Source organism: Nicotiana sylvestris, chromosome 8 (genome assembly GCF_000393655.2).
Source record: "Nicotiana sylvestris chromosome 8, ASM39365v2, whole genome shotgun sequence".
Taxonomy (NCBI): domain Eukaryota; kingdom Viridiplantae; phylum Streptophyta; class Magnoliopsida; order Solanales; family Solanaceae; genus Nicotiana; species Nicotiana sylvestris.
The window spans coordinates 220,695,844-220,719,885 of record NC_091064.1 but is presented as its reverse complement, the minus strand read 5'-3'; the positions used below and the strand labels follow the sequence as shown (position 1 = coordinate 220,719,885).

The 24,042-nt window shown below is 34.3% G+C and overlaps 2 protein-coding genes across 2 annotated transcripts; one reads left to right on the top strand and one right to left on the bottom strand.

Annotated features, from left to right (window-relative positions):
* The first annotated feature begins 4,397 nt into the window (after positions 1–4,397).
* On the top strand, positions 4,398–13,381 carry LOC104215245 (mitochondrial adenine nucleotide transporter ADNT1-like). Its single transcript, XM_009765004.2, has 8 exons — positions 4,398–4,696; positions 6,654–6,702; positions 7,367–7,530; positions 9,376–9,413; positions 9,717–9,829; positions 9,943–10,056; positions 12,387–12,725; positions 12,986–13,381. The coding sequence occupies exons 1-8, from the start codon at positions 4,530–4,532 to the stop codon at positions 13,067–13,069; spliced, it is 1,068 nt and encodes a 355-aa protein (XP_009763306.1). The 5' UTR covers positions 4,398–4,529; the 3' UTR covers positions 13,070–13,381.
* Positions 13,382–14,554: 1,173 nt separating this feature from the next.
* Positions 14,555–23,762, bottom strand: LOC104215246 (COP1-interactive protein 1). The gene is made up of 3 exons (XM_009765005.2): positions 23,597–23,762; positions 19,381–19,569; positions 14,555–18,939 (listed from the first exon to the last, which is right to left on the bottom strand). Exons 2-3 carry the CDS (start codon positions 19,478–19,480, stop codon positions 14,858–14,860), a joined length of 4,182 nt encoding a protein of 1,393 aa, XP_009763307.2. The 5' UTR covers positions 19,481–19,569; positions 23,597–23,762; the 3' UTR covers positions 14,555–14,857.
* Positions 23,763–24,042: the final 280 nt, after the last annotated feature.

Sequence of the window (24,042 nt, the reverse complement as noted above, 5' to 3'; positions counted from 1 at the left end):
GTCTTTCATCGGCCGTTCACAGCCTAACGCTTAGCTCGATCTCGAGACCCCGTATAGGCCAGCTCGATGCCTCGATTCTCGGTCACTCGCTTTGCTAGATACACTGCCTTCAGGCTCTTATCATATTTTCTAGTCTCACACTTAGCATCTACTGTCTAACAACTAGCATAAAAATAAATCATGTATTTTTAGAACCACAAAATTAAATCTAATTGTAATTACTATTTTTAAGGTAAGACAAAAGCAAGGACAAATATGCAAGGTCAATTTCTTTCATTGATTTAATGGACACAATTGATCTAGATAATGCATGTCTTAATTTCAAAGAAACACTTACTGAGTCAAGTCAGAACTTTATATTTATTTGTAACTTTTGTAACTAACACAATAAATAGAAACAGATAGAAAGTGGCGAGATTAATAAGTTGTGGCCCTAAAAGCATTAAAAACCAGCAACATTCGTTGATGACCATCATTTCCAGCCATTAGCTTAAGCAATACACATGTCGATGAATATTTAATTTTAACTTATATAATTAGATAGTGTTTACATTCTAATGATATTTTAACCAATTGTCATAAACTACTACATTATATATATTTTTTCTATTTTCTAATCTTATTATCAATAATTACGTGTAGTTTTCCTTAGGTATATTAATAATGTAAAATTCTTCTCTAATATCCGTTTATATAAGTTACCTGTAGTTATCTTTAGATATATTAATAATGTAAAATCCTTTTCTAATATCCGTTTTTGATGTTGTTATAATTCGAAACTTAATTTATTGGAATATTTTATCTTTTTCTAATGGAGAAAGAGGAAAGACACAATTCGGTTGGCAATAACAAAAGAAGAATTAACTCAAATAGCCGTTCACTTAATTTCTTAAACAAAAATAGCCGGCGAATTCATAATACTTATATAATTATGTATATATGTATGAGTGTATTTAATTAATGTATAATCTATATATACTAATTAAAATAGATAAATATTGAATTTAATCGACTATTTGTGTAACAATCTTCGCTATAAACTAGCGATATTATGATCCAGAGGGTGCTATCGATTTCTCCAAAGAGAAGTTAATATTTTGAAATTTTTTTATAAAGCACTATCTTTTAGTAGTAATTAGCCATCTATAGATACCATTTGCTATATTACGGATTATAGATACCTTTTTTGTGGTTATAAGACGTATTTGATGTATTTAAGCTATTGTATTCATGAATACAGTAGCAAAAATAGGCGTGAATCAGAGAAGTCCAGCTAATCAGTTGTTGTATTCGAGTGTATTCGACTGTATTCATCGATTGAAATATGGGATTACAGCTGGACAAATTACTGTATTCGACTATATTCACGGTGTGAAACAGGGGATTACACTGATTTTAAACGGAAGAAAGTGTATCAATTAATATAATAGACTCATAATATAACTCAACAAACTCAATTATAACACACAAAATTTGTATTTTCGGTTATAGAAAAGATTCTCAACTGAAAAATACCCCCAAAATATAGCAATCTTCAGAGAAATTATATAATACATCTGAATACATAAATTATATTAATTAAAAAAATATATGAATACATTCATGGCATATAGCGAGACAGTGAATACAATGAAATACATAGAATACAGCGGGATATATTGAAAAACAATGAAAAAAAAAGACAGTGAATACAATGAAATACACGGAATACAACGAGATACATTGAATTACAATGAAAAAAAGACAATGAATACATGAAAATACAGCATGATACGTTGAAAATACATTGAAATATATTAACAGAAAATCAAGTTGCTCAGCCCCAAACTCTGTTGTCTTTGCTCGAACAAACCCTAATTTTCGCCTTGTAGCCAAATAGTCCTTCCATCTTCAAAGATCTTGCAGAACGCTAATTGAACCGGAACTTACAGAATACTTAATCGAAACTTAATTGGATTCTTGTCTAGTTATCCGCATGGACTGAAATCCAGGCATCAATGAAAGATAAATATGTGATAAAGTCAAGCATTGTAAACTTGGTGAACCTCAACAATAAATAATCACCAACGATTTCGTGGATTTGCTTCGGCATGATTGGGACTTCGGGTTAGGGTTTGTTGTTGATGTGCTGCTGGTCGTTGAATTTTGAAGGATTGATTAAAGTGAATCAATGAGAAGATGCCGTTAGAAGGCGGGGAAGAGCGGAAATTTTTAATGGGATGGGGGAAGAGAATGGGATATATCAAAGTAGAGATAAAAAGAAAATAGTGTAACTGAATAACGTATTTAGTGGCTTAGGGCTAGGAGGTAACCAAAATTAAATATTTTGCTATAAACCTTAAAAGGTATCTATAGAATATAATTTTTTTAAATAGTATTTATTTAAAATAAATAAGGTGTTAACCTTTGCTATTGGAGGTAAAAATTCCTAATATTTTCTATCCTATACATAAGCTACAACGCAGTCCTAAAGGATAAACACGACGAGAGCTTGTATCTTTTGGAAAATAAATGTTTTCTTCAAATACCTATATCATTTTTAAATAAATAAAAACCAAATAAAAATCTCTATAACTTAAGAATAATTCACCTAAAACTAAATTAAAACAGTTATAAATAGTAGATTTCAAACTAAACATAAACCCCAAACTCTTTTTTTTGTGTGTGTGGTTGAAACACAAACCAAATTGTTTTTTTGTCTTTTGGTTTCCTACTTGTTACTAAATTCGGATTCACGCCAAGAAATCTCACATTGGGGGGTAAAACGCTCCCTAATAAAGACGACTTCATATCCAAGGACTCAAACCCGAGATCTCTGGTTAAGAATAAAGGAGTACTTACCGCTCCACCACAACCCTTATTGGTAAACCAAATTGTTTTTTAATGGATATGTTAGCCATTAAAAAGATTTTTTTTAAATGTGAACATCACGAAAGAATTTATGTGATCTAAACAATTTCGTGATAAAATAAAAGTCAATGACCAATAGGCTATAAGCCTAACTGCTGACCAAATCTAAACCGATAACGACTTCCTACGGTAAACTGTACCTGAATTCATTAAGAAAGGTATATTTTTAGCGGTTTTAAAAAATAGTAGTTAAAATATATATATATTTTTATGTATACCTATTTTATACAAAAGGTTATATTTATTTTATATATTTTTTGGCTAAAAAATATAATTAATTTTGATCGAGCTGATCAATTCTGTATTTTGCCCAAATTCATTTTAAGTATTGATCCGGCCCACCATATCTTAGCCCTAACTTCCAGACGTTATCATTATCCATATCCCAAACCAACAACATAATGATTGGCCGCATTAGTAAGATAATTCCACATAAAAATCTTCATAGAATAAAACAAATTTGGTTTACTACATTTAAAAATTAATCTTTACAGTAATGTAAATTCTGATGATGGTATTAATTAAGTTTATTATTAACTTATGTGAAAATTCATGAATATTATATTATAATTTGTATAACTTGAAAGATAATGCGTGTATTATACTTTGTGCATAAAAATGCCTGTTCTTGAGGGGGGAGGGGGGTTTCGATATCAATCTATATACTTTCTATCCAAAATAAATTTGGAAGAGATGACATTGACTATTTAATCAGTAAGATAAAAGATAAATTTACTCATATACTATTTGAAATTATTAAATTTTGCTATTTGTTATACCTTTACCTTCGCTATTAGTAAATTGTCTAGAATTACCTTTGCCACTACAAAAAACTCCATGGAAATGGGTGGACTCATGTATATATATATTTTTAAAAAAAATCCAAAATTTTAAATTAAAATCCAAATTTATAAATTAAGTGTTGACTATGATTTAAATTATCATTAGTTTGGAGGTCTAGGGGCAAGAGAAAAAATAAGATTTTTTTCTAACAACAGGGGTAATATTACACTAAAGTTTAACGAAAGAAAACATTGCCTATTTCAAATAGCACAAAAATTGTTTCCCCTAATAAAAGTTGTATGCGCATATACGGCTTGTAATTAGTCTCAGACATGCACAATTTTATCTAAATATAAAAAAAAATGATCTAAAGAGTAGATAAAATTAAGGCCTGCGGGTTTGGCCGAACCGAATAACTTTAGTAGAAATCCTATATTTATTTTGAAAAATTTATTGAATATATGTAAATTTGTTAACTCGAATTTAAATACTCGCTTCGACTCGGGATAAACTCTATCTAAAACTTCTCTATATTAGGTATATTAACATAATCTTTTCATATTACAATTCACGACAAAATAATACAGCTAAGATTACCCAAACGATCCTAATACTGATTATTACGTAGCATTTAAATCCATACCTTTGGTTAAAAAAGAAAGAAAATTAATCAAATTCCAATTTTGTCATTGCCCATTTCTCAAGGAAGCCAAACCAAAACCCAGTGCCCCCTGACTTCCCTTCCCTTCCCTTCTCTATCTTCTCTCTCGATCGCCGGCGAACACTGACGAACACACCGTGAATACTTCTCCAGCTAGGGTTCCGGCGAGCTTAAAATGGCGTCGGAGGACGTGGTAGGGAAGAGAAGCGAGAGTGCTGTTACTACAATCGTTAATCTGGCTGAAGAAGCTAAGATTGCGAGCGAAGGAGTTAAAGCTCCGAGTCATGCTGCTATCTTCAGTATTATCAAGTCTCTCGCTGCTGGTGGCATCGCCGGTGGAGTGTCAGTACTTTTTTTAGTCCTTTTTTTTTAAACTATTAAGGTTACGAATCTAATAGACAGAAATGAAAATTTCACTTTCTGTTACCCAGGCCCAGGCTTGATTTTAATTGTTAAAATAGTTATAGATAAACTAAGTAATCTCCATTTGTTGTTTCTAGTTTATACTAGTTTCTAATTTACACACTTGTCTACTGCATACTCGTTTATTTTAGTCCTTTTTTTGTTTATTTACTGCTATGGCTAGGAATTTAATAAACAGTACTGAAAATTCATTTGCTGTTACTTTTAGTTGATTAACGAATAGTTCAGAAAAAAATTCGTTGTTTCTAGTTTTTACTCCTTAATTATTAGAGCTTTTTTGAACTGTTTAAACTGAAAAGAAAATGTCATTTGCTGTTAAACGAATAATTCAAAAGAGTAAAAGTAGTACTAACTTCAATATGCTGTTTCTAGTTTATACTCCTTTGTTATGACACCTTTTTTTTTACTGCTACAGTTAGGAGTTTAATAAACTGAAATGAAACTTCATTTGATGTTACATAGGCTTGATTTTAATTGTTACAGATAGCTCAAAAGAAAAATAGTGGACTAATTTCAATTTGCTGTTTCTAGTTTATACTCGTTTTATTATTAGTCCCTTTTTTTGGCTGTTAAGGTTATGAATTAGATAAATAGAAATTAAAATTTCATTTTCTGTTACCTAGGTTTGATTTTAATTGTATAGTTTTAAAAAATAGTTTCAACTCACTGTTTCTAGTTTATGCTTGTTTATTTAAAGTTATCCTATGGTTCCGAAGCTGATAAACAGTAGCGATGACTTAATTTGCTGTTACCTAGGCTTGATCTTAATTCTTATGAATAACTTAAAAGAAGGAAGTAATTCAGTTTGCTGTTTCTAGTGTATATTCATTATTTACCTGTTGTTTTTTTTCCCTCTGTTATGGTTCGGGAGCCCAGAGACAGTAGTGAAATTTCATTTTGATCTTACCTAGTTTGATTTTAATGCTTACAAATAATTCCAAAAAGAAAAAGAAAAGAAGAGGTAATTTCCGTTCGCAGTTTTAGTTTATACTAGTTTACTGTCAGCTTTTCTTACCTTTTCCGTTTTTTTATTTTTGGTCTGATATGGTTCGGAAGGGGACAGACAGTAACACAAACACAAATTCCATTTGCTGTTACATATGCTTGACTTTACCAATTAAAATGGGTCTGTCAAGTGCATGGCATATGTAGAGAGCATTAGTGATGGTTAGGTAGAGATCCCGTTCGATGCCAACATAGCATGGTATCACCATGGAAGTTAAGAAGCAAGCATGTACTAATAATTAGGAAACATGTTTATACCTATGCAGATAACCATTGTCGTCTGTCTGGCAGGTTAAAAAAGAATAAACTAAAATTCCATTATCTAGTAAATTCTGTTGAAGGAACCTGATGTAGGAAAGGAGATAGGAGAAAAGGAAAGAGGAAGAAACTGTCAACATAGCAGACAGGGATTGAACTGCATAAACAGAACTATTAGAGCCTCGTTTAGGTAGTGGATTTAGGGAAGAAAATGAAATGAATAGTGTGCTGTGTGCTGTGTGGTTTTGCATGACTACATATGCTTTTGTGCTTTCATAGAAATTGAAGCGATAAAGGATTTTTCTATCTTCTCCTTTTGCTGTTGCCTGAAAGGAGAAGAGCAGAAGGAAGTGGGAACTGTGACTTGTTGCATTTCTGACTATCGCATTAACATCCTGAATCTTCTTAAAAGTAACCGTCTGAGGTGTTTCTTTCACATTGTATATCATTTGCTTTAAAAAGATATGTCGCATGGTGTAGTTTTCATTACCTGTGCAGTTATTTCTTGATTTTATAGATCATGAGATACTTTTCGCAATAGGTTAAATGCATTTTTTGCCCTTCTTTCCCTACTTTCAAAAATTTAAAACTAAACACTATTCTTGTGTTACAGGTCACGCACTGCAGTTGCTCCATTGGAAAGGCTTAAAATTCTGCTCCAGGTAAATATTCCAAGTGATTCTTTTAAGCTTTATGATTTGAGATGTTTCTTCTGTATATCCTTGCAAATTTTCTCATGAAATGAAGTGATTGGAGGTTTACATGAAAAATTGTGCTTGCAAAGTTTATGAATGATCTATATTGAGATGTATACCCACAAATATGCATCTTTTAGCATCTTTAGATTGGTGTTTGAGAACCCAATTGAGTACTTAAAACCAAATGCATCAGTTAGACTTCAGTTGCACCTGAAGTGTTGAACAAATTTCGCTGTGAACCAATCTATCAGTTAAACTAAAAGTGGTGGATATCAATTGATATATATTTATTTGACAAGTGATGCCATTAGATATCAAACACGAATTTTCAGTTAACTATAATTTTGTATTGAGGAATCAGAGCATCCTTATAAAAAAAAAAAGGAGTCAGAGCATTTAACTTATTTGTGTGCTTATTAAAAAAGTATTTACTTTTATTGTGATAGCATATTTGTATTTACATAAGAGTGAGTATGATCATTCGTACATACATACATATATATATATATATATATATATATATATATATATAGTACCATTTTTTTAGCTGCATTAACCTGCAAATAGTTTTAAACATACAACATAATTTACAAGGATCTTACATTTACCTTTGTTCGCTGAAGTGCAGGTTCAGAATCCTCACAGTATAAAATACAATGGTACAGTTCAGGGGTTGAAATATATATGGAGAACTGAGGGTTTCCGGGGTTTGTTCAAAGGAAATGGTACTAATTGTGCCCGCATTGTTCCAAACTCTGCCGTCAAGTTCTTCAGCTATGAGGAGGCGTCCAGGTATGCCATGACACTTATTTCTTTCAGAATGCTAAATGTTCACTCCCTGTACCGCTAATCTCACGAAGAAAGTTCTCTTTCGAGTTGCCACTACCCTTGTCTGTTTTAGGTTTTAGTTTGTTGATTCTATGATAGTTATTTTTAAAGAGCTTTATTGTAACTTATTGAATAATGAGATGCTCTACGGTTCTAAAATTTGGAGTAGCAAGAAAATTTTTGCTCTCCTTTATTTCTGAATTGGTGCTTAACATAGTATATGTTTATCAATGTGGGGAGTGATTCGGGAATTCAGGAATTTGAACCTCGACAAAATAAAGGTTGAATAACTAGGAACAGCAATGGTTTCTGCACACAGATGTCTGACTAATTGAAGAGTACTTTCACTGACTTGGTGAGATGCAATGATCCTTTAGGTGTCCGAACTTTCTGGTTGAAAAAGAAGGTCAATAACTCAATATGAATGCTGAAAGATGCAAGTTCACCGCTTGCAAAGAAAAAATATATTTTCTTCAGGATTTCTTTTGGCTAAAAATTTCCCGTATTCAATGATTAACGCACTTGGCACGAAGGTCAAATTCTTCATCATTGCAAGCCTGTAAGGTCTTTGTGTTAATTCATTTGTAAAATTTATGATCAGGCCATCAGGGGACTTAATCATTCTACCTTAATTGTGTTGTCAATTAATCCATGATTCCGGAAGCAGAAAACAAAATTGCTTTTTTGATCATTATGCAGAAAACAACTTGTTTGTTCCTCTATGGTATGTAAAAAGGCAAGAGGATAATTGATCGGGATGCTGATAACTTATTTTTCTTTTTAATGACGGTGGTGTCTGGTCCGGCTTCTGCAAAACTCAATTAATCCTCCAGGCAAACTCCTATAACCCACAAGTGCAGTTGTGGATAAACCTGCATCCTCAAGTTGGAGTAGATGGGCTCACATCCAACATCCTATGCTTCAACCACTCAACCATATCCGTGAAGACATTATTTAAAAAAATTGATTTTGAGGATTGTGGTGGGGAAGTCTTCAATCTTTGATGTGGGGAAAATTAGAAGGAAGGAGTCAGAATTTTGTAGAATATGTGCTCTGACCCGTTATGGATCATTGGTTTTCTTTCCTTCTACTTCTTTGATATTCAGCTATAACAAGAACATTGTAAGTAGAGAATTTTGACTTATTGATAATAGATGGAAGTACAAATGTTAAAATTGTAAAAGGATACTGTTACCAACCAAAAAATAAAGAGTAAAGGGCCTGCTTGGATGGAGATATTTGGAAAGGATTTCAAAATTAAAAAATTTCAAATGACATGTTTTCAGAATTGTCATTTGAAATGAAGCAAATAAGGTTGAAATAAACTCTAACTTGACTTTGTAATTCAAATCCAAATTCTCTTAGATATGTTCAAACTTGCCCTAAAGATATATGTTTGTGATATAGACATATAGTATGGATACTATATTTCTTGTTGGAGAGCATTTAGTAGTTGCTCCTGAAAGAGTTTATAGGTGGACCTTTATTTAGATTTCTTTCTGTTTGTCTTTGTATTTTTGGACTCCTATTTTATTATTATCTGACTGTTAACATGTTTGAGAATGAAAATGATTTCATTTTAAAAAAAAGAATGAAAATGATTGTGGAAGGGATATGAAATCCCAAAGATTTTTAGTTAGTACAAGAGTTTATTGTGATACCCTGACTGAGAAATTCGAATTTGAGTTGATTTCTACTTCAACTTATAAACTAAATTAATAGATAATTTTTCTTATATTATGTCTACTGTAGCTTTTATGGCTTATAAACTCTAACATCTTCTCTCTTTATTATTTAATAATGTTGCAGGGGAATCTTATGGTTTTACCGGCAGCAAACTGGAAATGGTACAATTAACTGACTACCCAATTATTTTTCTTCATTCTATCTCTGTTACTCGGCCCACCATTAACTATTAAGACTTAAAATATTTCAGTGTTGGAAACAGATTATATGCTGCAAAACTCTGTCAAGAAATATACGTCCTCCATATCTACCAAGCAATTTGTTTCATCCATCTTCTCCATTGAAAAAGTAGCAAATTTGCGACATTCTGTTATGGATGGGCCTAGTTTTAGAGATTTATGAGTCTATGCTTGTTTATAGACTTACTTCGCGATATTAACTATAGTTATCTTACCTCATTGCAGAGGATGCTGAACTTACTCCTCTTCTACGCCTTGGTGCTGGAGCATGTGCAGGCATCATTGCCATGTCAGCAACTTATCCAATGGACTTGGTACGAGGCCGGATTACTGTCCAGGTATTGCATCTGTGAACTTTGCAATTTTGCCCACACACATTGGGTACAGAAATGGGCTAATCATTTTTTCTCACGATTTTGTTAATTTGTAATGCTTCTGCTTCTCTTTGCAGACAGATAAATCCCCTTCCCAGTACAGAGGGATATTTCATGCTCTTAGAACAGTTTTTGTTGAAGAAGGCCCGCGTGCTCTGTACAAAGGATGGCTTCCTTCTGTGATAGGTGTGGTAAGTGATGGTTTTGATTTTGACTTGCTTAGTATCACACTCAGAAGCACATGGTTTCTCTTTGGACCTAAAATTATACCCCTCTTGATCATTTTGTTGCTTATCCATCTTACTTTGTGTGCTAAGTTTTATCTGGTTACACATAGATTATTCTCTATGGAATTTAGGTCATGAAAATGCTCTTTCCTCGTCATTCACTAAACCAAACAAAATACGCTCTCTCTATGGATTAGGTACCTATGGTTCTTTCAGTGATTTTGGGGATGGGATCGTTACATTTTCATCATGTTTGAGTAATAATAATATTGGTTCTGTAATCACTCGTTGACTTAAGCATGTGAAGTTTTGGAATATTGGTAATGCTTGCATGAAAATAAACTTTCATTGAGATTGGGCGGAATACTAAAGGGTGACTATGAGTTGTAATTGTTATACATAACCGGACATATTTATGGGCATGATTACTATATCTCATTTAAAACTAATACATTGTTCATTAATTTTTTTGGATCCATGAATTTGTATAGGCTGATGTTGGTATATTCATGAACACCATAATTTGCGTTTAACGATACTCATAAAACAAATTTTACGTTTACCATCATGTCTTTTATGTCTGAGGGTTTCTTTCGCATTACTCTAAAAATCTCCGGAGCCACCAATCTGCATAGTTGAATATCAACAGTCTAGTAAGCTTGGAAAGGTGTTGCTATCAAGGAAAGAATGACACAATTCCTCTGTATGATGTATCAACAAAGAATAGTGAAATATCCTTTATTGTGACTACGTGATCAGCACGAAGCAAGAAATTAGAGAAATTCAGGGATTTAACGGCTGGTAGTACTTTTATATCATTAAGTTTTAACAAGAGAATTTTGCTGTAGAGGATATTTCAGTTCTTCCAAAAGCGGGAGTGATATTGAAAATGCTGATTGTGAGGAGAGAATTTGTACATTAAGCACATACTGCTGGAGATATTAAGTTATACTAGTAAAGAATACTTTTTCCATCGAACTGAAAGACAGCTGTTATCTAACACCTCGATAAGAGATTGTGTTTTGGATGCTAGCTTGGAAGTCCCGTGGTTGAGCCATCTTGTCGAATAGTGTTGAAAATTGGCCCTCCTAGTGTTTTCAAACTTTCATCAAATTTCTTTATTGGCAACCTATCAGACTCCACACATATTCCGCCTTTTTCATAATGGTTAACGGTCAGCATGATTTACTTGATTTTCATCCAAACTTCCAGCAGCTTAAGATTCTACACTAGTTGCTTCCCATTGTTCTTATTCTCCAAATTATTAAACCTTGGTACTCTGAAATTTTAAAATCGATCTTACTCACCTCACGGGCGGCTCAACATTTTTAGTGGCCTAAAGCAAAAAATTGATGATAGGCCTTAATTATTTTTTGAAAAAATATATTTTTTTATTTGAAGTAAATTTTTCTAACTTAATTAGATGAAAAATTATTAATAATTTTCTTTAATCGAGTTATTTTAATAATTCTTTTTCAATTAATAATACTGCTAATCTGATTCAGTTAGCTTCTCGTGAGACATTGTTGATTATATACAAGATTTTATCAATTTTAATTTGGTAAAACTTCTTTGTCAGATGCAATTGTTATAGTATATTTTATTTTACAAGGAATATAAGCATTAAAAAAAATCAAGTCATGTTATCTTATTAAGTATATCGATTAGAGTTTTATCTTATACTTATAATATTTTCTTTAATGCTATATAATTTAAAAAATAAGCCTAAACTATCATGTCAGGGTGGCATTGTGTTTTAATCAAGGTTAAGTCAATATTTTTATACGCTTTCGGATTATTCAAACTCAAGGGTCAATATCAGTAACAAATTAATTTTTTTTCCTTTTTGTAAAAAAAGTTATACCTTTTAACTTTAAGATAATCAATTTTTTTATATAAAAAATAATTCATAAAATTATTGTCAATAAAAAATGAGGCCTCCCAAATTTGGGGCCTAAAGCCACTGCTTGGGCTGCTTTGTCCTTCAGCCGGCGTTGACTCACCTTTCCATGTCATTGCAAAGTTAAGCATCTTATTTTTAACCCCCTCTTCTTCCCTCCATTTGCTTAATTTTCTCCGAAAATTGCATTAAGGTGCTGTAAATCAAGAGGGGACTGGTTTATCAAGGTAGAAAGAGGAAACCAATTGAGTGGAAAGATAGTGCGATATACTTCTTAAAGAAAAATGATATGGCCAATGTATTAAGCACATGTCCGGTTTTCTGTCTTTTTCCTGTTTTTGGTGCCCCATGATTAACATAATGTTTGCATTGCTGATACTAAGTTCAAATGCAGATTCCTTATGTAGGTTTAAACTTTGCTGTTTATGAATCGTTAAAAGATTGGTTGGTCAAAACCCGACCATTGGGACTAGCTCAAGACTCTGAATTGAGTGTTACGACAAAGCTCGGCTGTGGTGCTGTTGCTGGAACTATTGGGCAGACAGTTGCTTACCCTCTTGATGTCATCCGTCGAAGAATGCAGATGGGTGGCTGGAAAAATGCTGCTTCAGTTGTTACTGGCGAGAGCAAGGCACCTCTAGAGTATAGTGGCATGGTCGATGCATTCAGGAAAACAGTTCGTCATGAGGGAGTTGGAGCTTTGTATAAGGGTTTAGTCCCAAATTCAGTCAAGGTTAGTCCAATCCATTACGTGTTCTTTAAAAGTGGTTCTCTCCCCTACTCTCCATGTCCAGGTGAACAGAGTGCTAAAACAACCAGTTGCTTTCTACAATTCCCTTCAATTGATATCAAGATATTCTCCTGGTATTCCAATAAGGCTAATTAGTGCCTATCCTCGGAAATTTCTGTTCTCTGTTGTACTTGTAAAGAGAGTGATTTGGTTACCTATATTGTTCTCTGTTGTACTCATATGACATTGTGCCTCTCTTTCAGGTGGTACCGTCTATAGCAATTGCATTTGTGACATATGAGGTGGTAAAGGACATTCTTGGTGTGGAAATGAGGATATCTGATTGAATTACTCGAAGAAGTTCAGGTTATATTCTGAACCTACATGTTAATTTGCCTAGAGAAGCAAGGAAGGTGTTTATGGGAAAGCGTTATTTCGTCGACTTGGAAAAGGAGAGATCCTGAGCACCCGAATATTTTTACCCATACCCACCAATTGTCTTTGCGTCCTCTAGGTTTTTAGTATATTGGAGAAATTAGCAATAAAGAATGGTCCAGAAGTAGCAGTAGGTGCACTTCATGTTATAGGAATCAAAATACTCATTTTGCGAGTATTTTTATACAACGCTTATTGAATAGATATCTGGGTCTTTGGTTTCATATTTGCTCTGATGCTATCCGATTTTTTGTTTGATCACGTTATCAGTACTTATGTTAGCTGCCATACTTTATGGCACATTGGCACAGGCAAGAGTAGCTGCATACTGAACTAAATATTTTGTGCCTGCAAAAAATGCATTAGGATTATTACATTTTGCAGTTTTCTACAGGAAGTTGAAATTCATTGTTGATTTGTTTGTGAGAAGATTGTTTAATTACATGAAACCTATGGCGAATCAAACTAACCCCCGCTATTTCTGGTAAAAATAGCACGAGCTAGCCAGTTTTTAGACTGGTCATTCAAAAATAGCCAGCGTTTGCAAAATTATTGAAAAATAACCACTATTTTGCTGCAACACGGAAAGTTCCAGTATAATATACTGGAGATCAGTACACCTGTATATGAACTTTCAGCATATTATGCCGGAACTTCAACATGCAGAAAGTTCCAGTATAATATATTGAAGATTGGAGCACCGATGCTCCAATGCTGGACCGATATATTATACTGGAATACCAGTATAGTATATTGGAGTATTTTTCCGGATTTTGAACAGTGTTTTCGTTCAGATTTATCTTTACATGAAAAGTGGCTAAATTTCGATTACTTTTGAAACTGTGGCTATTTTTGAATGACCACTTGTAAATCTGGCTATTTTTGAATTTCTCCCGCTATTTCTATCATTAGCAATTTAGCATATTGGATAATGAGCGTTGCTGGTGGACCATGGATTTAAGCCATTGGGTGCAGACTTGTATATTTCACTCACTAATTCTTTTGTGGCAATGCTCGAGTATAAATATATAGTATTTCGTAAAGAATTCAACTATATGTATAGATCAAGCTTACGCAATAGATGCACCTCACCCACTGTGGGAATGCAACATCCGCCTTGACTGGGCATTGTGGTTGATGACTAAAAAGGAACTGGAAACATCGATCTCAATTTTCTAGAAAATAATTGATTCCGCCTTGCTTCTGAAATTAGCTAAGATAAAGTATCCATCAAATCTTCATGGCAAGGAATCCAGAATCAATTTTAGGTAGAAACTGGAAAAGTATTCCCGAAGGAAAAGATTATAAAAAGGTAAAGCTACATCCCCAAAGACAATCTGAGGAATGTGCATGTAATACTCACAATATTGCTTCAGCTAATTGATATATCCAATGAATGAAGTCTAGAAAGGGAAAGATTTATTCCAATGAATACTCACAATATTACGATTATGCTAATTGATATATCCAATGAATGAAGTTCAACTGAAAAAATGGTAGCATTGCTTGCCTATACAGCCTAAAAAGGGCATATTAAAGAAACTAAGATGCTTACAGACGACAGCATCCAAAAACTAACGACCAGAAATAGTATCATTTACCTTATGAAAGAAACGACCAATCACTCCAAAAACCAAAAGAACAAAACTAATGTAACTAGGAAAGCATAACAAAAATGATGTACCATTTGCGAAGGAATTTCAAGCAGTTACTTGCCTTCTTCCCCTAGTCTTTGAGATCATCTCTATAAGACCATCATATCGACTCTGGTGGTAATCAATCCATATACACAACTGTCGTATCGCTTCCCTTTTTCCCTCACTCAAGTCTAAGATTCCCTTATCTTTGTCATTCATCTTCTTTTCATACTCTGCTATCTTTTCATCCTTATCTGCTGTCAGTTTCTGCAGTGTAGCTATCTTTTCTTCGAGTTGGTGAACAGCTTCTATCAAACTCCCCCTTTGATTCACCTCGCTTTGCTCTGCTTTTGCTAATTCTTCAACCTTCCCTCTTAACACTGCTGTACAGTCTTTCTCGTCTTTCAGTTGCTGCACTAGAGTATCAATTTCCTTCTTCAGCTGCTTCTTATCTTCACCTGCTTCTTTGATCCAGTTCAAAGCAACCTTAAGCTCATTTAATATTTCATAAATGCGGGACTCCAAGTGACCAGTGTCTTCCTCATACTTCATATTGAATGTATCCATTGCAGTCAGAGTGTCATTCACCTTATCTGAAACGTCTGCTATTATTTTCACTTGAGTTTCCTTGTAAGAAACAATAACTCCAGATAATGTTGCAATCCTCTCTTCAAGTAACCTTTGATGTTGCAGTAACTTCTCTTCTTTCTTCATGTGGTCCTCTTCTTTCTCAGACAGCAACTGCTCAGTCACCCGAAGCTTCTGGTTGGTTAATCGTAGCCTAACTTCAGCGTTCCGGACATTCTCCACTAGTGTGCTCATTTCATCTCCTTTCATTTCTAGATCCCTCTTCAGATCTTCGATCTTGTCATCCAGTTCGTCTATTTTCTGATCTTTACTTTCAAGATTCTTCTGGTATTCTTCTGTTATCTCTTCAATCTTCCTTTCTGCAAGTTTAAGATTTTCCTTGTACTCCTGCAGCAAACCTTCAAGCTGTTTTTGCTCCTCGCCCAGCTTTCCAAACGCTTCCTCATGCTCTTTCAGCTTCATTTCCCGATCCACTATCTTTTGTGATAATTCAGTGTGCTGATTCTCTGCTTGTGCCAAAGTTTGAGTGGACTCGTGTTTACCTCTTTCAATTATCAATTCCAGCTGGTCTTTCTCAGTCTGCAGTAATTCTATCTGCTGACTTGACTTGTTCACTTCTTCTGTCAAGACGAGAATTTGAGCAGAAGTATCATTTTGCACATCTTCTAGTCTCTTTTGCAATGCTTGGTGCTCCTCCACTTTCTCGGCTAATGCATTCTCCAGTTCAGATATTTTAAGGAGGAGACTTTCCTTTTCCTCCTTCAGCAGATTGTTCTCATTACTTGTATTGCTTATGTTTTCTTCCAATGTACTCTTTTGTTCAGAAAGAGACTTCACTTCAGCGTGGAGATCATTGACCTGTACCACTAGTCCGTCCTTCTCTTCCACCAACTTCCCGCACGCTTCTTCCTGCTCTTTCAGCTTTGTTTCCAAGACCACAATCTTTTGTGATAATTCTGTGTTCTGGTTCTCTGCTTGTGCCAAACTTTCAGTGGATTCTTGTTTACCTCTTTCAGTTACCAACTCCAGCTGGCTTTTCTCAGTCTGCAGTAATTCTATCTGCTGCCTTAACTCATTAACTTCTTCTGTCAAGGCAAGAATCTGAGTAGAAGATTCATTTTGCACATCCTCCAGCTTCTTTTGTAAGGCTTCATGCTCATCAACTTTCTCGACTAATGTATTCTCCAGTTCAGATAGTTTGCTCAGGAAACTTCCCTTTTCTTCTGTCAGCAGATTGTTCTCATTGTTTGCACTGCTTATGTTTTCTTCCAATGTATTCTTCTGTTCACAAAGAGACTTCACTTCCGCCTGGAGATCATTGACCTGTACCACTAAACCGTCCTTCTCTTCCACCAACTTCACAAATGCTTCCTCCTGTTCTTTCAGCTTTATTTCCTGATCCACAATCTTTTGTGATAATTCTGTGTTTTGATTCTCTGCTTGCGCCAAACTTTCAGTGGATTCTTGTTTACCTCTTTCAGCTGCCAACTCCAGCTGGCTTCTCTCTGTCTGCAGTATTTCTATCTGCTGCCTTAACTCATTAACTTCTTCGGTCAAGGCAACAATACGAGTAGAAGCTTCATTCTGCACATCCTCTAGCTTCTTTTGCAAGGTTCCATGCTCGTCCACTTTCTCAACTAATGCATTCTCCAGTTCAGATATTTTGCTTAGGAGACTTCCGTTTTCCTCCCTAACCTGTACCACTAGGCCTTCCTTCTCTTCCAGCATTCTCTGGCCATCTGATGCCTTCCTTGCTAATTCCTCCTTCAAATTTTCCAACTGGATGAGGTATTCTGATGTTTCTCCAGTTTTTGCCACAAGTTGAGACTCTATTTCGGACTTCTGAACTTGCAAATTCTCCAACTGCTCCTGCAGATTGCTCACCTGCAAAGTTAAGGCAGCAATTTGAGCGGATGATTCAGTTTCTCCATCTTCAGATTTCTTCTTTAGAATGGCTAGTTCACTTTCTCTCTCTGTTAATGCCCTCTCAATTTCAGAAATTTTATCTTGCATCATCTCCTTGTCGCTTTTCATCTGAGCAACCACCTCGTCTTTGCTTGTCAGCTGCTCTTCCAACTCACATTTCAGATTCTGAAGAGATTTTAGCTCCAATTCTAGGTCCTTCACTTGTGAAAGAGAACTTTCTTTCTCTTCCAGAATTTTCAGTGAATCCGCAGATTTGTTTGCTATATCCTGCTTGAGACTCTCTATCTCACTTGAGAATTCTGCATTTTCTTGTGCTTTCTTCTCCAGTTCTGCTTCCAATTCAAGTTTCTGGCTACAAAGAGACCTCAATTCTTGGTCCTTCTCATTCACCTTGTTTGTTAAGTCCTCAAGTTCAGCTGACAACTTGTTTCTTTGTTGCTCTATTTGCTCCTCTAGCTTGCCTTTCAGTTCATGTAAGGATTCAATCTCAAGTTGCATATTGTTTATCTTTGTTGTCAGAGCTTCGATCTGGGATGCGAATTCCTCCTCCTTTTCCTCATGTTTCTTCAGCAGCACGGAGAGCTCATCTTCCTTTTGTTTCTCTATTTCTGATCTCTGAGACTGCAACGAATCAATCTCCACCTCCATACCTCTTAATCGAGTTGATGATTCATTTTTGTGAGCCTCGTGTATCTCCTTGTGAGTAGAGAGCTCCTTTTCTTTCTCATCCAGCATCCCCTTTAGCTGGTCAGCTTCAGTCACAAGGTCTTGGATCTTTTGTTGAGCTTGTCCAATCTCCTCCGTGAGCTGTAAAATCCTTGACGACAGTGAAGAATTGTCCTCCTCTGTGGCCTTTTGTGTTTGACTTAGCTGAGCTATTTCTTTTTCAGCAGAATCTAGTTGTTCCCTCACTGAGGGAAGTTCGGTTTTTAGGGCATCCAATTCTACCTGTAGGGTTTCTTTCTCTTCCTTCAACTGCCCCACACTGGTTCTTAATTCTTCGATAGTACTATTGCCTTCTGATATGCTGTTTCCCATGTCTTCTTTCTCCGAAAGTAAGCTTTCTTTTTCTCTAGCTATCTCGTCCAGCTTCTGCATTAATTCAGCTTCTAATTTTGCAGATTTCTCCAAATTCTCTTTGAGTTCCGCATTATCAAAAAGAAGCTTTAGATTTTCCTCCTTCAACCTTTCTGCTTCACTATTCAAACTGCTGATTGTTGTTTCTGCTTCTTGCAATTTGCTCAAAGAGCTCTGGTGCTCCAAGTGCAAGGCCTCCTTTTCTTCTTTCGCAGCCATTAACTGAGCCTTCAACTCAGCTATTTCCAGATTTGCGCTTGCCAGTTCTTCCTTGGCGCCATCTGTTACATCTGCGAATTCCATTTTACCATTTTTCTTGCCTTTTTTTCTAGTACTATAATCTGAATCTGAGTCTGAGCTGGAGGAAGAACTATCTTTCTCATGTTTTCCATGTGCATTTTCCCTCAGTTTTCCAGTGAGATGATCGTAACGAGCATACAGTGATTGGTAATGATTTTGAAAATCTTCAACTAGCTCCACCAGTGGTTCTTTCTCATCTCTGCCATCTTCTCCTCTAAGATGAGCCAAGATCTTCTGAATTTTGCCTTCAATTTCTGCAATATGAAAGGACCAGGTATTAACTTTGCTTGAAAATTCCACTTGGGCGCCAAGAATTTCATAGACCATTTTAATCTGTTCTTTTTCTTTTCAGAAGGGGTGGGGACTGGGAATTGGTGTCTATGACAACAACAACAACAACGATCCAGTAAAATCCCACAAGTGGGATCTGGGGAGCATACTGTGTACGCAGACCTTATCCCTACCCCGAGGGAGTAGAAAGGCTATTTCCGATAGACCCTCGGCTCAAGAAGACGAAAAGATAATTGGTGTCTATGAAAGTTAAGTAAATGATGCAAAGAATATTCACTGAACATATTCACTATAGTAACTGAAGTTCTATTACTTTGAGCTTAAAGTTGCAGTTGGTAATATCTGTGTATTGACTAAGAGTTGGAAGTTAGATTCAGCAGCATTAATGCCATAAATGCATGTACCTGCTTTCGTTCCTTTCAGCTCCTCATCTTTCTCTTGATCAACATGACTTCCAAAAAAGGATTTAATTCTTTCCCTGATGTGGTGCTTTGCCTTTGGCATCTCTTCAAGTTTTTAGTTACTAGTCAGTTTTTTTCTCTTTTCAGCAATAGAGGGCTGTATCCATCTCAATTAGTGTAAAAATTCCAACACTGAAAAAGAAAATTGACGTGTCAGGATTTGAGACGGTAAATTTAATATCAACCAACCAAGTCAAGGACGCAAATTTAGATTGAAGAGAAGTACACCAGGATAGTATTAACAAGTAATTTATTTCCATCAAAACAAGCAAACATGAATAGCGGAATTAGCTTCCAATACTAAATGGAGAGAAGGAAGAGGAGTGTTGGCGTAACTAGTAAAGTTGCTGTCATGTGACCAGGAGGTTACGGGTTCGAGTAGTGGAAACAGTCTCTTGCAGAAATGCAGGGTAAGGCTGCGTATAATAGAACCTTGAGGTCCGATCCTTCCCTACACCCCGCCCGCGCATAGCGAAAGTTTAGTGCACCAGGCTGCCCTTTTACTAAATAGAAAGAAAAAAACAAAGAAAACGACTAGATACTTAACATTGTTCCAAAGATGAGAAAGTCCATGACAAATGAAACAAGAAAGTGGTACCAATTGGGAAAAAAAGCAAAAAAGATGGTAATTATACTATTATCATTGTTCCAAAGATGAAAAAGACCATGACTAATTAAAGGAGATAGTAGTACCAATTGAGAAAAGAGATGGTAATTATACTATTAAACGAGTTTTAGCCTATTTGGATTTCTCTGTATTCTGTAAGATGTTGATAAAAGATTCTTCAATATCAAATACCAATTACTTGTTTTTCAATACCAATTACTTACATTAAACAACATGCCGAAAAGAGCAAAAAGCAAATCAAACACAATTGAGATAAAGGGAAAAGATCTCTCTGCCTCTTTTGCAAGATTCCAAAATTTAAGATAATCAGTCCTATGAATCTGGAAGTTAAACAAATAAAATACTAGACCATTTTTCATATGTTTTTTCAGCACGTTTTTTCAGCAAATGTATAGTTGTTTTAATTTAAGGCATGTCACGTGTCCAAATTCTGCACACTCAATATCACTTCCACTAGGTCCTACTTTCATCCTTCTACTTGGTTCTTATTTTCTTCTTTTTCGTGTACTAATTACCTAGTGCATTAATTTGATGTCCTATAATGTAGGCTAGTTCACTTTTAAGCAGCGTCTTCACTAACCAAAAGCAGTAACGGTCCTCAGATAATTAACCAATTTATTTTTTTATTTTGATCCAAAATAAGTGTCTATTTATATAACCAAGAAACAATTTAATTTGTTTTTCCAAAATTACCCTCATGTACGTATACCTAAAAAGTTGTTTACTCCTCACATTAACTATGCTGCAACATTTAATTAAGCTTAATTTAATCATACTAACTATTTTTATCTATAATTTAGTATTTTCTTAATGGGTGTGCCCAAAGCAAATTGGTCATTTATTGTGAATCTGAGGGAGTAGGAGTTGTAGCTCAATAAATACCCAACATATCATAATATGTGGATGAGAATTGGGATCATCAGCTCAATATCTTTGTGTTAGTCATTAGCCAAAATGCCCTTTGCTTCTCATATATGGCAGTATGAGATGTCAAAAGCAAAATGAATATACTGGGACAGCCTGAGCTGTTGGAATTATTAATATACTGTTTATACCAACATCTAGACAAGAAAACTGCATTCTGATGTTAGTTGATGACTAAGTAGAAAATGCCCTCCATCCTACGAAAGAACTACATTACTAGTACTATTTAAAGAATTAGAACAATTTTTTTTCTCTAGTCACATTTTTTCCTGTTTTAAATTCTTTTGCTATAAAAAATTATGACTTTATAGTACTTTTCATAATTATTTTAACATATGAGTTTTATTTTATAAAATAGTAAGAAATTAGTGCATAAATTCATATCCAAATATGTCTTGACCATTGTACAAAGATCAGGCATTCTTTCTGAAATGGACAGAATACTATAATTGGACGACCGAGTAATGTGGACTAAAATAAAACTATAAAGAAATCTAAACTCATGTAATAATAGAATGTACTTTAAAAAAATTCACAATTTTTCTAAAATCCTTTAACAAATGTGCATGCGTTATTAATTGTCTAATTCAAATTTTCGCGGACGCAAAGAAATTGGGACGTCTTAAGGCTAAAAATGGAAAAGCGTTAAATTCTACTGTTACTTTGTGACAATAGGCCGGGAGAAATTCAAAAATAGCCAGATTTACAAGTGGTCATTCAAAGATAGTCACAGTTTCAAAGATAATCGAAATTTAGCCACTTTTCATGTAAAGATAAATCTGAATGTAAACACGGTTCAAAATCCAGAAAAATACTCCAGCATAATATACTGAAGTTCCAGTATAATATACCGGTCCAACATAATATACTGGAGTTTGGAGCACCGGTGCTTCAGTCTCCACTATATTATACTGGAGCCAGCAAAATATACCGGTCCAGCATAATATGCTGGAAGTTCATACACAGGTGCACCGAACTCCAGTATATTATGCTGGACCGGTCTCTGTTGCAGCAAAATAGTGACTATTTTTCATTGACTTGGTAAACGCTGGCTATTTTTGAATGACCAGTTCGAAAACTGGGTAGACCGTGCTAGTTTAACCAATAGGTCCTATGAAATTGGCCCACAGAACGAAAATAGCATATCCCCATCAACTAACCAAACTTTTTGTCAATCATTTAGGTAAAAATGGAGGGAAACAGCAAATTGACGTTTGAACATGAATTAGTATTTTAAGTTAAATGGAAAATGTATTTGGAAGTTGGAGTGTGTTTGAACATGAAAATGCAGTTGAAATTTTGTGAGTGAATATTTAAAAAATTCCTAAAATCTTATTTCATACTTCAAATTTCATATTTTAAGTTTGAAGTTGAAACAATATGCCAATTTGATAAACAAATACTCCGTAAGATAAAATTTTCGGATTTATAATAAAATTTACATACTTAAAAGACTAAAGAAGTACTCTCTGTCATGTGAAAACATATTTAAAAGATTTTTAGAACAAAATTAATTTCATGCCTCAAATAATACTAGTGTCATGTGAAATAGGACGGATAAAGTATCTTTTATTTTATTTTTTTGCAAGAAAAATTTGGGCAATGACAGATCCATTTTTTTGGTTGGGCAATGACAGATTTATATTTTGGCTGTTTGTGACAGGGGTCCAGGTAATTCAAATACAGCACAACTTTGAAAACTGAAAATGCCAGCTAGATTATAACAGACGTGACATGTTCTTCTTTACGTTCAAAGTATTTTTCGTTTCTCTTTTTTTCCCCCATTTTTTCCCTTTTTTATTCCCATGTAGCCAGCTAAATACCACTATTTTTTTCTAAATGTAACAACATTCCAGAAAAGAAAAAAGGCAAAAAAAAAAAAAAAAAAAAGAGTAAAGCAAAGTTAGTGATTACTCTGTTCAGTTCTCCACTGAATACAAAACATCTGAACCTTATTGATTCCAAAAGCGAAAATTAAAGAAATTCCTTTTTAATTTTCCGAACTAATTTGGAATTTTCCTTGCGTATCTAAATCTAATTAATCTGAATTCAGTTCATATGAACGAAGAAACAAAACGTTCAGAATAATTTTCGATCTGCTGAACTCATAATCATCAGAAAAATTAACAGAACACAGATAAAAAAAAAGTTAATCATAGAATTAACAGAAGAACAGAGAGAAAGTTGATCAAGAATATTTAGCAGAAAATAGTGAGAAGATTCATACAGTTGAATTCAATCAGAAAGCAGAGCAAAATCTCGAATAAACTAAACTCATCGGTTCGAGCAAAAAACATCGAAACCGAAGCTTCGAGAAGCTTTTAAATCAACAACTTCATCAAGTCAAAGCTTAATCAACAAACTAATCAAACATTAACTTGATAAACTCATCAAAATCAATTCGAAACAGATTAATACAATCACAATCTCTATATAAAGAGCAATCAAATTTCAATAGATTAACAATCAAGCTACTAAAAACATAAAAAAAATCACCAAAAATGAATATTAATATCAAAAGTTGAAGCTCTTATAATCTCCACAAGAAGAACAATTAAAATTAAACAGATTAACGATCAAAACACTAACAAAAAGAAATAAAATTACCTGAAAACTCCAGCTCGAAGCAAAACTGGAAAAACTATAGAGAGAATGATTGAAATCAAAAAGCAGTTTTTCAAATTTGAGGAGTGAAAAAAAAAATATAGAGAGAGAAAATGAGAAGAGAATGGAGGACTTTATAGTACAGACTGTAATGATAAAAATGAAATATGAAAAATGAGACAGAGAAAGCGGGTCACTTTTGTAAGGAGGAAAAAGTTGAGGGGAAAAAGTGTATTTGTCTGTTATATGGAGCCCTTAAAAGGCTAAAAGCGACTGGTACAGCATTTCTAACTTCAAATTTTCGTGAAGGGAAGAAGATGGAATATTTGGAGTTTTATTGAATTTAAATTACCTTTTGATTTTTGTTATATTACGAGAACACCATTATTTTTGTTTTTATTCCATTGATTATTATTTTAAAATTTATTTTGAGTGGTGGACTGGTGGGC

Excerpts from the sequence above, each read along its gene's own strand:
- LOC104215245 (XM_009765004.2), top strand. The coding sequence starts at position 4,530 with ATGGCGTCGGAGGACGTGGTAGGGAAGAGAAGCGAGAGTGCTGTTACT. Across the intron at positions 6,703-7,366 it reads GGCTTAAAATTCTGCTCCAG|GTTCAGAATCCTCACAGTAT; the intron begins GTAAATATTCCA and ends GCTGAAGTGCAG. Across the intron at positions 10,057-12,386 it reads TTCCTTCTGTGATAGGTGTG|ATTCCTTATGTAGGTTTAAA; the intron begins GTAAGTGATGGT and ends GTTCAAATGCAG.
- LOC104215246 (XM_009765005.2), bottom strand. The coding sequence starts at position 19,480 with ATGCCAAAGGCAAAGCACCACATCAGGGAAAGAATTAAATCCTTTTTT. Across the intron at positions 18,940-19,380 it reads GCTGAAAGGAACGAAAGCAG|AAATTGAAGGCAAAATTCAG; the intron begins GTACATGCATTT and ends TTCATATTGCAG.